Source organism: Prinia subflava, chromosome 5 (assembly GCF_021018805.1).
Source record: "Prinia subflava isolate CZ2003 ecotype Zambia chromosome 5, Cam_Psub_1.2, whole genome shotgun sequence".
NCBI classification, from domain to species: domain Eukaryota; kingdom Metazoa; phylum Chordata; class Aves; order Passeriformes; family Cisticolidae; genus Prinia; species Prinia subflava.
In genome coordinates, this window is record NC_086251.1 from 46,030,160 (window position 1) to 46,042,591 (window position 12,432).

At 37.1% G+C, this 12,432-nt stretch overlaps 1 protein-coding gene across 1 annotated transcript in view; it reads right to left on the reverse strand.

Moving 5' to 3' along the window:
• Positions 1 to 12,432, reverse strand: part of PTPN21 (protein tyrosine phosphatase non-receptor type 21) — a 40,732-nt gene that overhangs the window by 22,368 nt on the left and 5,932 nt on the right. Inside the window, exons 3-4 of the mRNA XM_063399122.1 lie at positions 3,005 to 3,174; positions 328 to 425 (exon numbers count right to left, since the gene is read on the reverse strand). Coding sequence (XP_063255192.1) covers positions 328 to 425; positions 3,005 to 3,174 — 268 coding nt within the window. The remainder of the gene's footprint in view (positions 1 to 327; positions 426 to 3,004; positions 3,175 to 12,432) is intronic.

Here is a 12,432-nt window from a genome sequence, read left to right on the forward strand (position 1 = left end):
TGTCTTCATTAACAGAAACACAGGAAGGTTCTGTCAATGTAGGCAGACAACTGAAGCCTTTGCCCCCAAAGGAACTCCATTGTCTAATTCAAATCCAGTTCCTGAAAGGATATTTTAGATGCCCAGGTACACCTCTGAGGACAGCACAGAAGCAAGTTCAGGGCCACTGATCCAACTGTTCCTCTCCTCAGCCCATATGACAAAATCCTAAGGAGCAAGCCCCTTCCATACCTTACTGAATTGGGTCTCTTGAGTGACAAGCAATAGAAAATACATCACCAAAGTTTCTAATGCAACATTAGCTAGTTGGCACAATTTCTTACTTACCCTGAACTGCCAAACCAGCCAGATGTATTGCTTGTTCCAGTGTGCAAGGAATGTTGCCCTCCAAGATATCTTTCTTTAATTGCAAGTAATACTGATACCTACACGGGGAAAAAAAAAAGAAAAAGTTAACATGGGCTTCTTAATTTTTACGAGAAAGCAGAAGACTATGCCTGCATTTCCTATTCCTCTCTGCATTCCCCAGTTTGAGTAATCTTCCTCATCATTTGGACCCACTACTTCAAGGTTTTTTTAAAACTCCTACTTCCCTTAATTTTCATATACCATTCTAGAATCAGTGATCTTAAAGAACCTCCACAATTTCTATCTACTACCAAAAACTCTCTCTTTTTTTCCCCTCTTCCTTCCTTAAAACTGTTGTTATTGTCTCTTTACAATGTTCAGTAAACTGCTGCTGGGTTGCTGCATTCTCTTCCAATGGATCGAACAATGTACATTCTCTCAGTTCCAGTACTGACTTTTATTTCTGCATTACAACTTCTAACTACACTTTGTTTTCACTTTCAAGGCATCTTTTTTTTTCCTTTTCCTGCATCATCTCTTGTACATGCAGCCACTCCTAGCTGTACTGTTTGTCCACAGTCTGAGGCACTATTTGTCTGAATTTTTCTGCCCCTATCAGCTACCCACAGAACTTTCTATCTGGAGCCCAAAACACCTCAAAATTGCCATTACAGCTACATAGACTTGGCCAAGGAGGAAATCTGTCTTCTGTAACTCTAGTCTGAAAAAGTTATTCCTCATATTATTGTATGTTAACTCCAGTGAAGTAAGGTATTAATAATGAGAACATGCATTGGAGAACATCCATTCAGTATTAGAAAGGTCAGGTAAAATTCCACATAAATTTTATTCCTGTTAATGGACAGCTCTCTTCCAACACTGTTCACTGCCCTGTTAAATACAGTGATAATTTATAAATATTGTTTAGACTCTTGGGGATCCTACTACAAAAACCCAGTATATCATATGACAGTACATAACATCCCTACACAACACACACAAGAACAAACAGCTGGGACTAAACCCAGGCCTTAAAAAATGGAAAAGAAAAAGCCCAAGGCATTTGGGGAATGAGTCTTCCCAGTCATGAAGCAGAAGGTAAGCTCTTTCAATAGAATTGCTATTGTAAGTAAACATATAGATAAAGAATCTTACCATTACCTCAACAGAACACACCTCTTTTTAAATCTATAGCCTTTCCATTTCCTGGTGTACATTAAACATATAATTTGCTTGAACATGTTCAATCTCATGATGAAAAAACCCACAGATTTCTGAAATCAACCCAGACTCAAAGTAAGTACCATCCTCTAGGACACAAACATAAGGTTGACACATAAATTCCTGCTTTCTACCAGGCTGCACACTGCCAAATTTTTGTTAAATCTCCAGCATAAACACCATATTCTTTAAATAAATGCCAGAGAAGACTATCAAGGTTTTTCAGGCAATTTAGCTTTCCAATGCAACACCACGGTATTTATCTCGCTCTAGTGTATTCTATTACACCAGCACAGAATCTGAACCACAGACTTTTAAGCCACTAAAACTGCCAAGAAATAGCACAAAACTTTGGAGTTTTCAAAACAAAAACTTTCAGAAACTGCACATAAAACCAAAAACTAAAGCTGCCAAACTGTAAAGCAGTACACAACAGCACCAGTGACTGCACCAAGAGATCTCCACCTGGTGACCCTGAAAAGCTTTCACATCACAATTAGCAGAAAAGGTGTCTGGCAGGGTATTTTAGGAACAGACACAGTTTCATGTAACCACAGAATAAATTACGATTAAAAGGACCTCTGAGTGATCATCTGCTTCAACTCTCCACTCAAAGCAGGCCAAACCCTAAGCTTTTATAAGTTAACACAAGCACATATTTTAGAAATAATAATACATGTTTGTAATCCAACTATGGTTTTTATACTCAATTGCCAATTAAAAATAATCATTAAACCAGAACTATACCCATTAAGCCATTAGAAGCCAACATACAGGCCCATAGGAATAACAGGGTAGTATATATGCTCAATTTCACTTTTCTCCCTGCAGTCAGCAACAATTATGTGATGTTCCCCAGTTTCACAGTAGAAACATACACGTAATACCAGATCTAACATCCATATTTATGGCTCAGTGATACACAGGAAAAAAAAAATCACAAGCTGAAATGCAGCCCATAGCTTGCCAAAGTACTGTACTAAAAGAACAGAAAATACTGAAAGCAAAGCAAAGAAAGCATAGCTTAATAAAATCTGCAAGTATTTTGCACAAGATAGATGTCCATGAAAGCAACATATGGATCTTCAAAACAAAACAAAAAACCAAACAAACCCTACCCCCCAAAATTAAAAAGTCAAACATGAAGGGACTAAAGCAATTAAAAGTCTGACCATGCAGGTATGCCTGCTACCTAAAACAGGTTTGAGCAGATTCCTAAGATCACAAAAATTTAGTTGCTTGCTTAGTTTATCACATATTTAAATTATTCCAAAGATAACTTAGCATACAGTTTGAACATAAATTCCGCCTAAAATAGTTTTCATTTCTATAAAGGCAGAAGAGTGGAAAGCAGACAACTTTTAAATAAACTATACATTTCAGAATGTGGAGAGCAAATTTATAAACACATTAAAATTTATACTAAGAGGTTTACCTGGTAATCTCCTGCTGAAGCTGAGAAACAGTAGGCACATAGAATACTACTCCAAAATACACAGTTGGCTCCAAGGCATATTTGTCCAGCTGCTTTTTCAGAGGCTTGTCCAGATCTACCCATCTGCGTTGATTCTGCTTATTATAATACCAGAGACTGAAATACGTAATCTGAAAAAGAGGCATTTCAATGATTTTAAAAAGTTAATATTGTGATATTAGATAAAATGTATTGTATGAAAGTTTTGCTACGTAGAAAGAAATGTTTTAAAACACCAAGTAAGGCTATGAGTTATTGAAAACTTCAGGGAAGTGCAGAGACATTTACCATGAAAGGCAGACATCCAGATAACCAACTCAGGTACATAAGGTCCCGCACCTAAAACAACCAGAACTACTCTTTGTTTGGAAACAGTTTCTACCTCTGTTGTGGCAATTCACAGATGCTAGTAGGAGGCATTCCTGTGTGACAGGAAATCTAAGGGAAGTGGGGAAGGCAAAAGGAAAATGACACGGGACAGCAGTATAGAGCAAAGCATGGCTTCTCTGGGCACCTCGTAGGCAGGCTCACATGGATGCTTGCTGAAGGGCAAAAGAGCACAGGACAGCTGCTCAGTCAAAGCTGAGCTCATGAAAGCACATGCTGGCTCACGGCATGAGCAGGAAAACGACCTGATACAGCAGAGCAGGAAGGGATCTTGCCTGAGTGGGCAACTCCTGAGCAAGCCAAAACACAACGTATGCACTGGAACCACCCGGAGAGGCTGAGGGATGTCACCCTTGGAAGGTCAAAAGCCCACTGGACAGCATCTCGAGCAACACAATCTAATTTTTATTAGATCCTCTCCCAGAAGGAGTCTGGATCACAGTGTTTCTCTCTTGCTCCACAGTACAGTTCTAAATACATACTGCAAAGACACACACTAAAATTTAAATTTCTCCACTATGTTTAAATTGGCTAAAATCTACTCCCACAGTACTTATTTCATTCGGTTCTGGACAAGCAAACAGATGTGGACTGGAAAATATTCATGGCATTATCATAGCAGAAGTAGTTATCATAATAAGAAGTGTTTTAACTGGGGGAGAGAGAAGTGAATGTTACGAATTACCAATTAGGTATTTACATGAAAATTCTCCAGGTCTCTGCTACATAAACTTTAATGTATGTAGAAACTGTAGAAATACCAAAACCTTTAATCCAATATTTTTCCTTTCATATTTTCAGACGTTTTTAAGTTACACAAAATAAAGCTTTTAAGAATTAAGTTTTATAAAGCAAAGGGAATATTTATCATGGTTTCTCTAAACCAATAATTTCTGTGAACTAGTCATGGAAAAATTGTCTCCGAAGGAAAAAAGTATTTACTGTTGTTTTCTCAAGAGCTCTAGCATTTTGGTATTGTGGAACACAGATTTGAAATTCATTGGGGAGCAACAGCTCTTAGTAGAAAAAGGCCACTTCAGTACATTCCTGCAAAAACTCACCCATATACAGATCTGAAAATTCTTATACATCTTCTTAGTTTACAGTCTAAACAGGATGAAGAGTCCACTCTCATGGGATTCCAGGTTTTTCTTACAGCTCTGACAGGATGGCTGTGTGTTCAACAGCCACAGCTCGGGCACACATACCCCATCCCAAACTTCATGGACAGCAACTGAATCAGACCTGTCCACGTCAGCACAGACTATCAAGTATTTTGAGGCACAAAGGTTAAGGGGTAGAATTAAATTAGTAAAACTATCTATTCCATGAAACCATTTTGTCTGGGATATTAGCAAAAGTAGGAAATTAGAGCCTGCTCTAAGGCATAATGCTTCTTTGGCACTGCTTACTAGCAAAATGTACTTCTTTGCTCCTCTCTAAATTAGCATAAACACAGTTCTAAGTGATTGCTGGTGGGTTTTGGTGTTTGGGGCTTTTTTTCCCCAAGGTTTAAAAAAAATCCTTTAAGTTCAAATTAGTGCTAGCTACCATGTAATCCTAAAATTAGTATTTATAAGATAAGAAAAATAAATATCTTCAGACAAAATCTGCCTTTTTAACCTTGAGATGCTTTCTATAAACTCTAAAACAATTCTGGTCCTCTGATAAAAAGACAGCCTATAATACAGAAAATCAATTGAATTTGAACTGTTCATAAAAGAAAAAAAGGGTTTTTTCTGTATAGAGGAAGATATCTATAGAAAGTGCAGAATGGGAAAATTTAACAGTCACAGTAGAGAACCAGACTATTCCCAAATCAGAAACAGAGTTCTCTGTAAAGCAAATCCTACAAACCAAATTTTTCTCAGGTGGACACTGTGTGCCCATCATTCCTAAATTTTGAAAGCCAAGAGTAAATTTAGAGAGTCATAAATACTTTGAGCTTCAAGAGGACAAAAGAAATATGGCTCTGAATATAAACAACACATTTCTCATTTCCCAGTCCAGGCACACAAAGTTTGCTTGATGCCTTAAATGATATTTTATTTCTATTCTTCAGTCCCCCAATCATTAGGTGACTACCCCCCACAAGCATATTGTGAAGACAGTACCTTAAATTCAATAAGATATTAGGGAAAAATTCCAAACCGTAGTACCACAGAAACTCTGTTACAACAGAAATACTGTGTTCACTGCCATATCACATGTTAAAAAGGATAAAATGTACTGAGTGACTGACTATGCCTTAATCCTCCCTGCAGACTGAGTAAGGAAAGGAATGCGTGTAGAAAGGTGTATTTCTCTTTCATCACTAGACTGTTAACAGCATGCACTCAGTGACAGGAGCCAAAGTCAGGCTATGATGCTGACATCTGCTCTGACCCAGCCCACTTCTCTGACAGGACAAGCACAGCAGCCTTGGGCTGAGCACTGCCTAAAATGTGGAACCACAACATTCTGGGCAAGGGCCATGGCAGAGACTGAAAGCAAAGGGTAAGAGCTACAGCTGAAAGACTTCTATAGATGATATCACACAAACACATTCGTAAACCATGAAACGCAGCCCCAAAAAAGTACAGCAATTGTTTGAATAAACTCACTTGCACCCTTGGTGTACTTAAACCTCATAGAAGTACACGTGTTTAACAAATGTGAGGAGAAAGAGACCACAAACATTGCCAGTGTTTCAAAAGCTCTGATGTAAAACACTCCTGGGTCTACACCCTGAATTTAAACTGATTGTATAGACTATTTTTAAGGCATGATGATCACTTGAGTAGATCTATTTCTTTGAAATGCTGACTGCTGTTTCTTGCCTACACACAGAACTGAGCAGTTACTGGCATAATGGACTAAGGAAAATGTTTCCACATTTTAAAATATCCTCTGGAATCCAGCATATCTTTCTACAAGCCATGCAAAATACTACAGACCAAAGCTGTTCTTCTTACTTCTATGCAAACCTTTCACTTCACTTCAAGGGCAGAATTTGATCCTGTGAGTTTTCAGAGGAGCTTATGCACCCTGGAATATTCGCACTGATTAAAATAGAACCCACTTTTATTCATTGCTAAAACATTTTATTATTAGCAGCTCAGGACAACATCCAGTGCTAAAACGAATGGCATGACATAATTCTTAAAATATGTTAAGCTGTTAAGATTAACACTACTTTGAGGTTCGTTTATTTTAGTGACTTATTCATGACCCAACCCCTCTGAAGAAAATCAAATAGAAATAAAAAGAACATATAATTTCTGCACAGTTAATTTCTATCTATTTGTTTTCTGACACTAGAGACAGTAAATATTTTTGCACAAAATTTCAAGAGCTGTCAAGAACACAAAAATACCAAAAGCCCCACACAGTATTTACAGCTCACAAGTTGGTGGGAGTGACTTCGTCACCGAAGTCACCCAGACTTCCTGAGCTATGCAGAGGAGTTTCACCAGGTATGAGTACCACAAAACTACATTACTGCAGGTGACTATATTAGATCTTTTGGCATGATGTACAGTGAAAGCTGGAGAAGTGGGGCAGCCTCAAGAGGAGACAAAGTAAAATCTTACTGTGGACTTCAATTGCCTAAGAGCAGGACACAGAGAGAGAAAATAGAGCCAGAGTCTTCTTGGAAGTAATCACTGCAAGTATGAGAAGCACTGGGGACAAGCTGCAACGTGGGAAATTCCAATTAGATCATGAAAAAAATTTCACAACAAGACTAGCCAAACACTGGAACAGATAGCCAAAAGAGGTGTCAAATCTTTTTTCTTGGAGGCACCTGGATGGTAAACCCACCCAAGCAAACCCTGAAGCACCTGATCCTCCTGAGCAGAGGGTAGGGCCATGCAGCCCCTGAAGATCTCCTGAGGTATAGCAGTCTTCAAAATTTTTTTCAACCTCACATATTTAATAATACATTTTCCAGTTAATTTCCATTACTATAATCCTGTACACTAATCCTGTACTATAAATCTTACAGAATATGGCATAGATTACAAATAGGCTGGAAAGGAGAATTGTTTTCTAATGGTTAATACAGCACCTCCTAATTAATGCATTTGGTTACCTGCCTCAAGGGTACCTGAGGAATCACCATCCTAAGATCTGATGCAAAAATTCAGAAAAGAGAAAACAACAGAAGAATGCATTCAAAATGAATGTTCAAGCTTTTCCTCTTTTACACTGGTACATACAAATACAACAAACCATAAGACTTCCCTGATCAGAATGCTGAAAACACCTTCTCATTATTGAAGGATAAGCACTGCAGTTAAACTCTTAAAATCTCATTTAGCCCAGGGGCTCCACCATGTCTAGCTTTATAATATGCTTGGATACAGAACAGCTCCTGGTATCAGGATAGCACAGTTTAAATAAACCACATGCAGGAGAACTGGGTCAATAATCTTGTACTAAGCACAACTGGCAGATACCAAATGAAAGCTTTTCCCTACGCCCAGTGTTAAGAGCTACAGGAGACAACAGGCCTGGAAAATTCTCCAGAAACTTTTTTCACAGCAGACAACCTCCTCCACAAAACCTCCCAATCCCTAGAGAAAGGACTTGGAGCAGCCTGGACTGGCCAGTGTACAATAGCCAAGACTTCCTGGAAGTGGTGGAGAAAAAACCCTCTGTGACTCTCATCATGTACCAGCCTCCAAGGAGAAAACGGCACTTCTCTATATACTACCATGACCAATTCTTGCAGAAATAGGAGTTCGCTGACAAAAATCCCTCCCTTTCCCCCCATACTGAAGATATGTACTGTAGGGTATTTTTGTCTATACAGTTTTTGTTCTAGCACTGAGAAGCTCTTCAACTGTAGCTGCAGGAGGGAATATTTAGCCGAGCAGCTATATGAACAACGAGACAATTTATTTTGTAATGGAAACATTTTTTCCAACACTTCCACACACAATTATTTCTTCTAACTACTCTAATATGGATTTCACAAATGCTATTTAAACAAAGCTATTGCCAACTATAGTTTAAAGCAAAACAGAAGGGATAAGAAATAAGCACACAAATCAGTATGTTGCAAGGTAATCTGATGTATTCTAGTTTATTCAAATGAAGAACTGTACAAATCACAATACACTGTGTTTCACACCCTTCAAATATATTGAATAAAAATCTTCTAACAGGCAAGGAAGATTCTACTTATCAGGACAGGTGACAAGAAAAACTGACTAATTTACAAACCGAAGAGCCATACCTCCATAGTGCACAGAAAACATGATATTCAAGACATATTTTAACCTCTGGCAGAGATAGGTCATGAACCAGAAATGCAGAAATATACTTTTTGGGAAAAAAAAAATCATGTTACTTTTTCCCACCACCGTTCAAGGCTCTGAGAAGGATGAATTCATATAACTGCTTTTGACTTCCACCTAACACATCACTGACATTAGAAGAAGTATCATGTTCCCATTCATCAGAGGCTTAAGTTCTGATTGCTTTACTAGAGGAAAAAGTCAAATTTCAAGGCAGTCTAAAAATATTAAACAATAAATTAATGCCTTTGCTTCAGAATCAAAGAAAACCTCTTCTGTCAAAATTGGCATAAAACTGTACAGCAATTCACTGACATTATGGTAAACAAAATGCAATTAAATGGTATATTCAAATTCTGAGTTAACTTTATAAAAATGCTAAAGAAATCAGGGGCAAGGCTTCCTAACTGCCACTATTGTTTTCATGGAAAAGCCTGATTTTTTTGTGCTTCTCATATAATAAGAGTGAGTGCAAACCCTAACCTGAATGCATATCGTCTTTTCCTTAGAGAAAGGAAAAAAACTACAATAATTGAACTGAGGCAGTTACTGATTTTTGCCTGACTGCTCTATCCTTCAATTTATCTTCGTTCCTAAATTACAATTATCACACTCATATAATTAATATTTGTTTTAGATGGATTCAAATTTGCTATTCAATAAAGTAGCATCTTTTAAACTAATCAGATTACACGTGAAAGATCTGCATTCTTATAGACTTCCTCCACGTCAATTTCTCCTTTCCTATTATAAGGAAAATCTGGTTCAGGGAGGCAACCACAGCAGTTCAGCTACGAGCACTGCTTCTGCTCTTATTTCTGCAAGCAGCAGCTAAAACATTGCCAGACTTTGATACAAGACATAAACATAATTATGTTAATGATCCCTCTGTCATAACCTGGCCCAACTCTTACCTGTCAGTCAATATGGTTACTGATACATATAGACATAAGAATATTTATGGTTGCACTCGGTCTAATTTTAAAAATACTCTTTTCATATGAAAAACACATTTAAGAAAACACCACAATGAATTAAAGGTATTTTTTTGTGTTTTCTCCAAAAGAGAACTGATGATTTAGAGTTCAGCGCAAAGTTTTACAGCATAGTTCAAGCATTTCCAAAGCACTGTTTCAGAACTTTGAAGTTATTCAGGATCCAGATAACCTTGGTTCCTTTTCCTCTGCACGTCCAAAACAAACACAGGAACTTCCATAAGCACAACACATACACTGCACAGAAGCTCCCTGCCATTAGTTCTTGTACTCTACCACATATCTGCAGTTAAGTCAGAATTTGCTTGTGCACAGTAGCAGAATTTGCCCCCTCTCTCTGGTTTAGAAGTGCTATTACAAAAAAACAACAAAAATCCGACATGAGAAAGACACCAGTTATAACATCTCCTGCCAAACCTAGCTATATTACAGTGTTTTAAAAATCCCTATCTTTACAAGGATTTCAATTGCATACTCATGTCATGGATGCAAGATTAGCACTGTTGTATGTACTTTTTAAGGTGGTTAACCACCAGAGCTGTCAGCAGTTTTTCAAAACTTGTGATTCCAAAATGGTTTTCTGTAACAGCCTTTTGCATAAATCATGTTTGGTTATAGTTCCCTCACAGGATAAAAGACAGACTGTGCTACACAGGGTAAGTAACTTATGTTCACTCTTCCCTTTGGCTTCTTTCCCCAGTTCCTCAGTTAAAGAGAGCTGGACTACATACTCGTTCCTGATGAGTCACATTCTAGGAATACCAGAAGATACTCAGTTTAATGAATTCATTTCACTTTTCTCTAAAGCTTACCTATCATTCAGTTAAAAAATAAAATTGTCAACGTATATAAATCTTCCTAAATGCTAACTATGGGGCCATACTAGTATACAACTTCGAAACTGAGAAGTACTAATTGGAAAATCAAAAGGAAGAGTGTTTAGCCATGCAATGCATAATTTGAAGATTATTCATTTACATAAAGATGTGTTAAAACAAATATCTTAAAAGATGGCACACTATTAAAAATAGTTTGGTCCACTGTCCAAATTCAGTAATTCCCAACTACAGTAGAGAGAAAGAGGTATTTACAAATGTTACCACTGAATGTGTAAAAAATGGTAGATATTCCCCTAATGCCTCATGCAATAAACTGTTTTGAAGATGCTTGAGAACTGCTTGTCCTAACTGCGTAGGCCATATACAGTAATCTGAAACTGATACCTTGGATTTGAGAATAGTCCTGAGTCTCGGTACTCAGATTAACAGTCATACTTTCATGTTTAACACTTGGAATTCAACTTCGTGCTTTAAGGCTGCTCAGTGCACTAAAGATACGCAACTTCTTACAGAAATACTTTGTATTTTACTGTATCAAAGACTAAAGTTGTTTTTGCAGATTTAAGAGAAGTGCTGAACATATACTTTCTGAAAACTTTCTACTAAGCAAGCCATCAGGAATGATCCAGTATCTGCTTGGCAAATCTGACTATTTAAAGGCAGAACAACTTTTTGTGAATGCAAGCTCTGGAAAGTAATTTATATCCCTATTTTCCATTCCCTTTTATTGCAACACATTTTCCTGCCAAAATAATCCGTGCAAGAATGCATGACTGAAGGAATCTGCTCAGAGTTCAATAGTGTACTGTCAACTCCCTTATTCTGATATATGACTCTTAATTGAGGGAATTGCATCTCTTGCTCTCTTCTATTAAAAAAAAAAAAAAAAGAAAAAAAAGAGATAATGAAGAATAGCTGAAAAAACTGCATCTCCAGCACTCTGTGACTAGTTCAACAGAAGCTAGTAGTCACCATTCAGGAAGACAAAGCCTTTGCATTTTGCAAACAGTAAAAATTCTATACTTTCTGTGACTTAGAAGTTACATCTGAAAGTGGACAGATAAAACTGACAAAATTTTTCACACAACAATAATTGAATTCTAAATATATTATATCCAATGGGTTCCAAGTAAACTCTACAGGTAAGGCTACAAGCATAGCTAGATTCTCCTTTTACTAGAAGGAGAAAGATTAAAACAAGAAGGCGCATAACCTTGCAAAGAATTGCATTTTCCAAAATAACTGCACACTAAAAAAATACTTGGGAGACTCTACAAGAATGCATGTTGCAATTGAAAACAACCACAATAAAGAAACTCTTATAGATTAATGGCTTCACACCTATTTCACCTTTTATTATTCTTTAAACAGAAAAAATAAAACACATTTCTAAGAACAAACAACTATATATAACATTTCCCACTGAGGAATCCTACAGTAATGCATGGTTTCTAAAGTAACAAATGTTTGCAGGATTGAGTTCTAAATATATTTGCTCATTATTTGAGCAAAGTTACCAACAGTTGCCACTGCTTGACAATAAAAAGATAATTTTTAAAAGATCATAGTTATAAATGCAAATGTTTATTATTATTTTCACAATTACTTATATTTTGGTTACCTAAAGCCAAGGTTTTCATCCTGTATTTGAATCCCATAATCCAAAGGTCATTCTATGGCAGACCACATAACAGAACAAAGCCATATTTTCCAGAACAAAGTTAGCAACACTAAACTTGTATCACTAGTTCTCTCTCTTTCCTGCCCCCCAGAAGTGCACATGCTGTCACAGCTCAATGACTCCAAAATCAACTAAACTAAACCTTTCAGACTCTAGGGGGAAATGTCAGTTCACCCAGGATTGAGACCATTCAAATACTGCATTC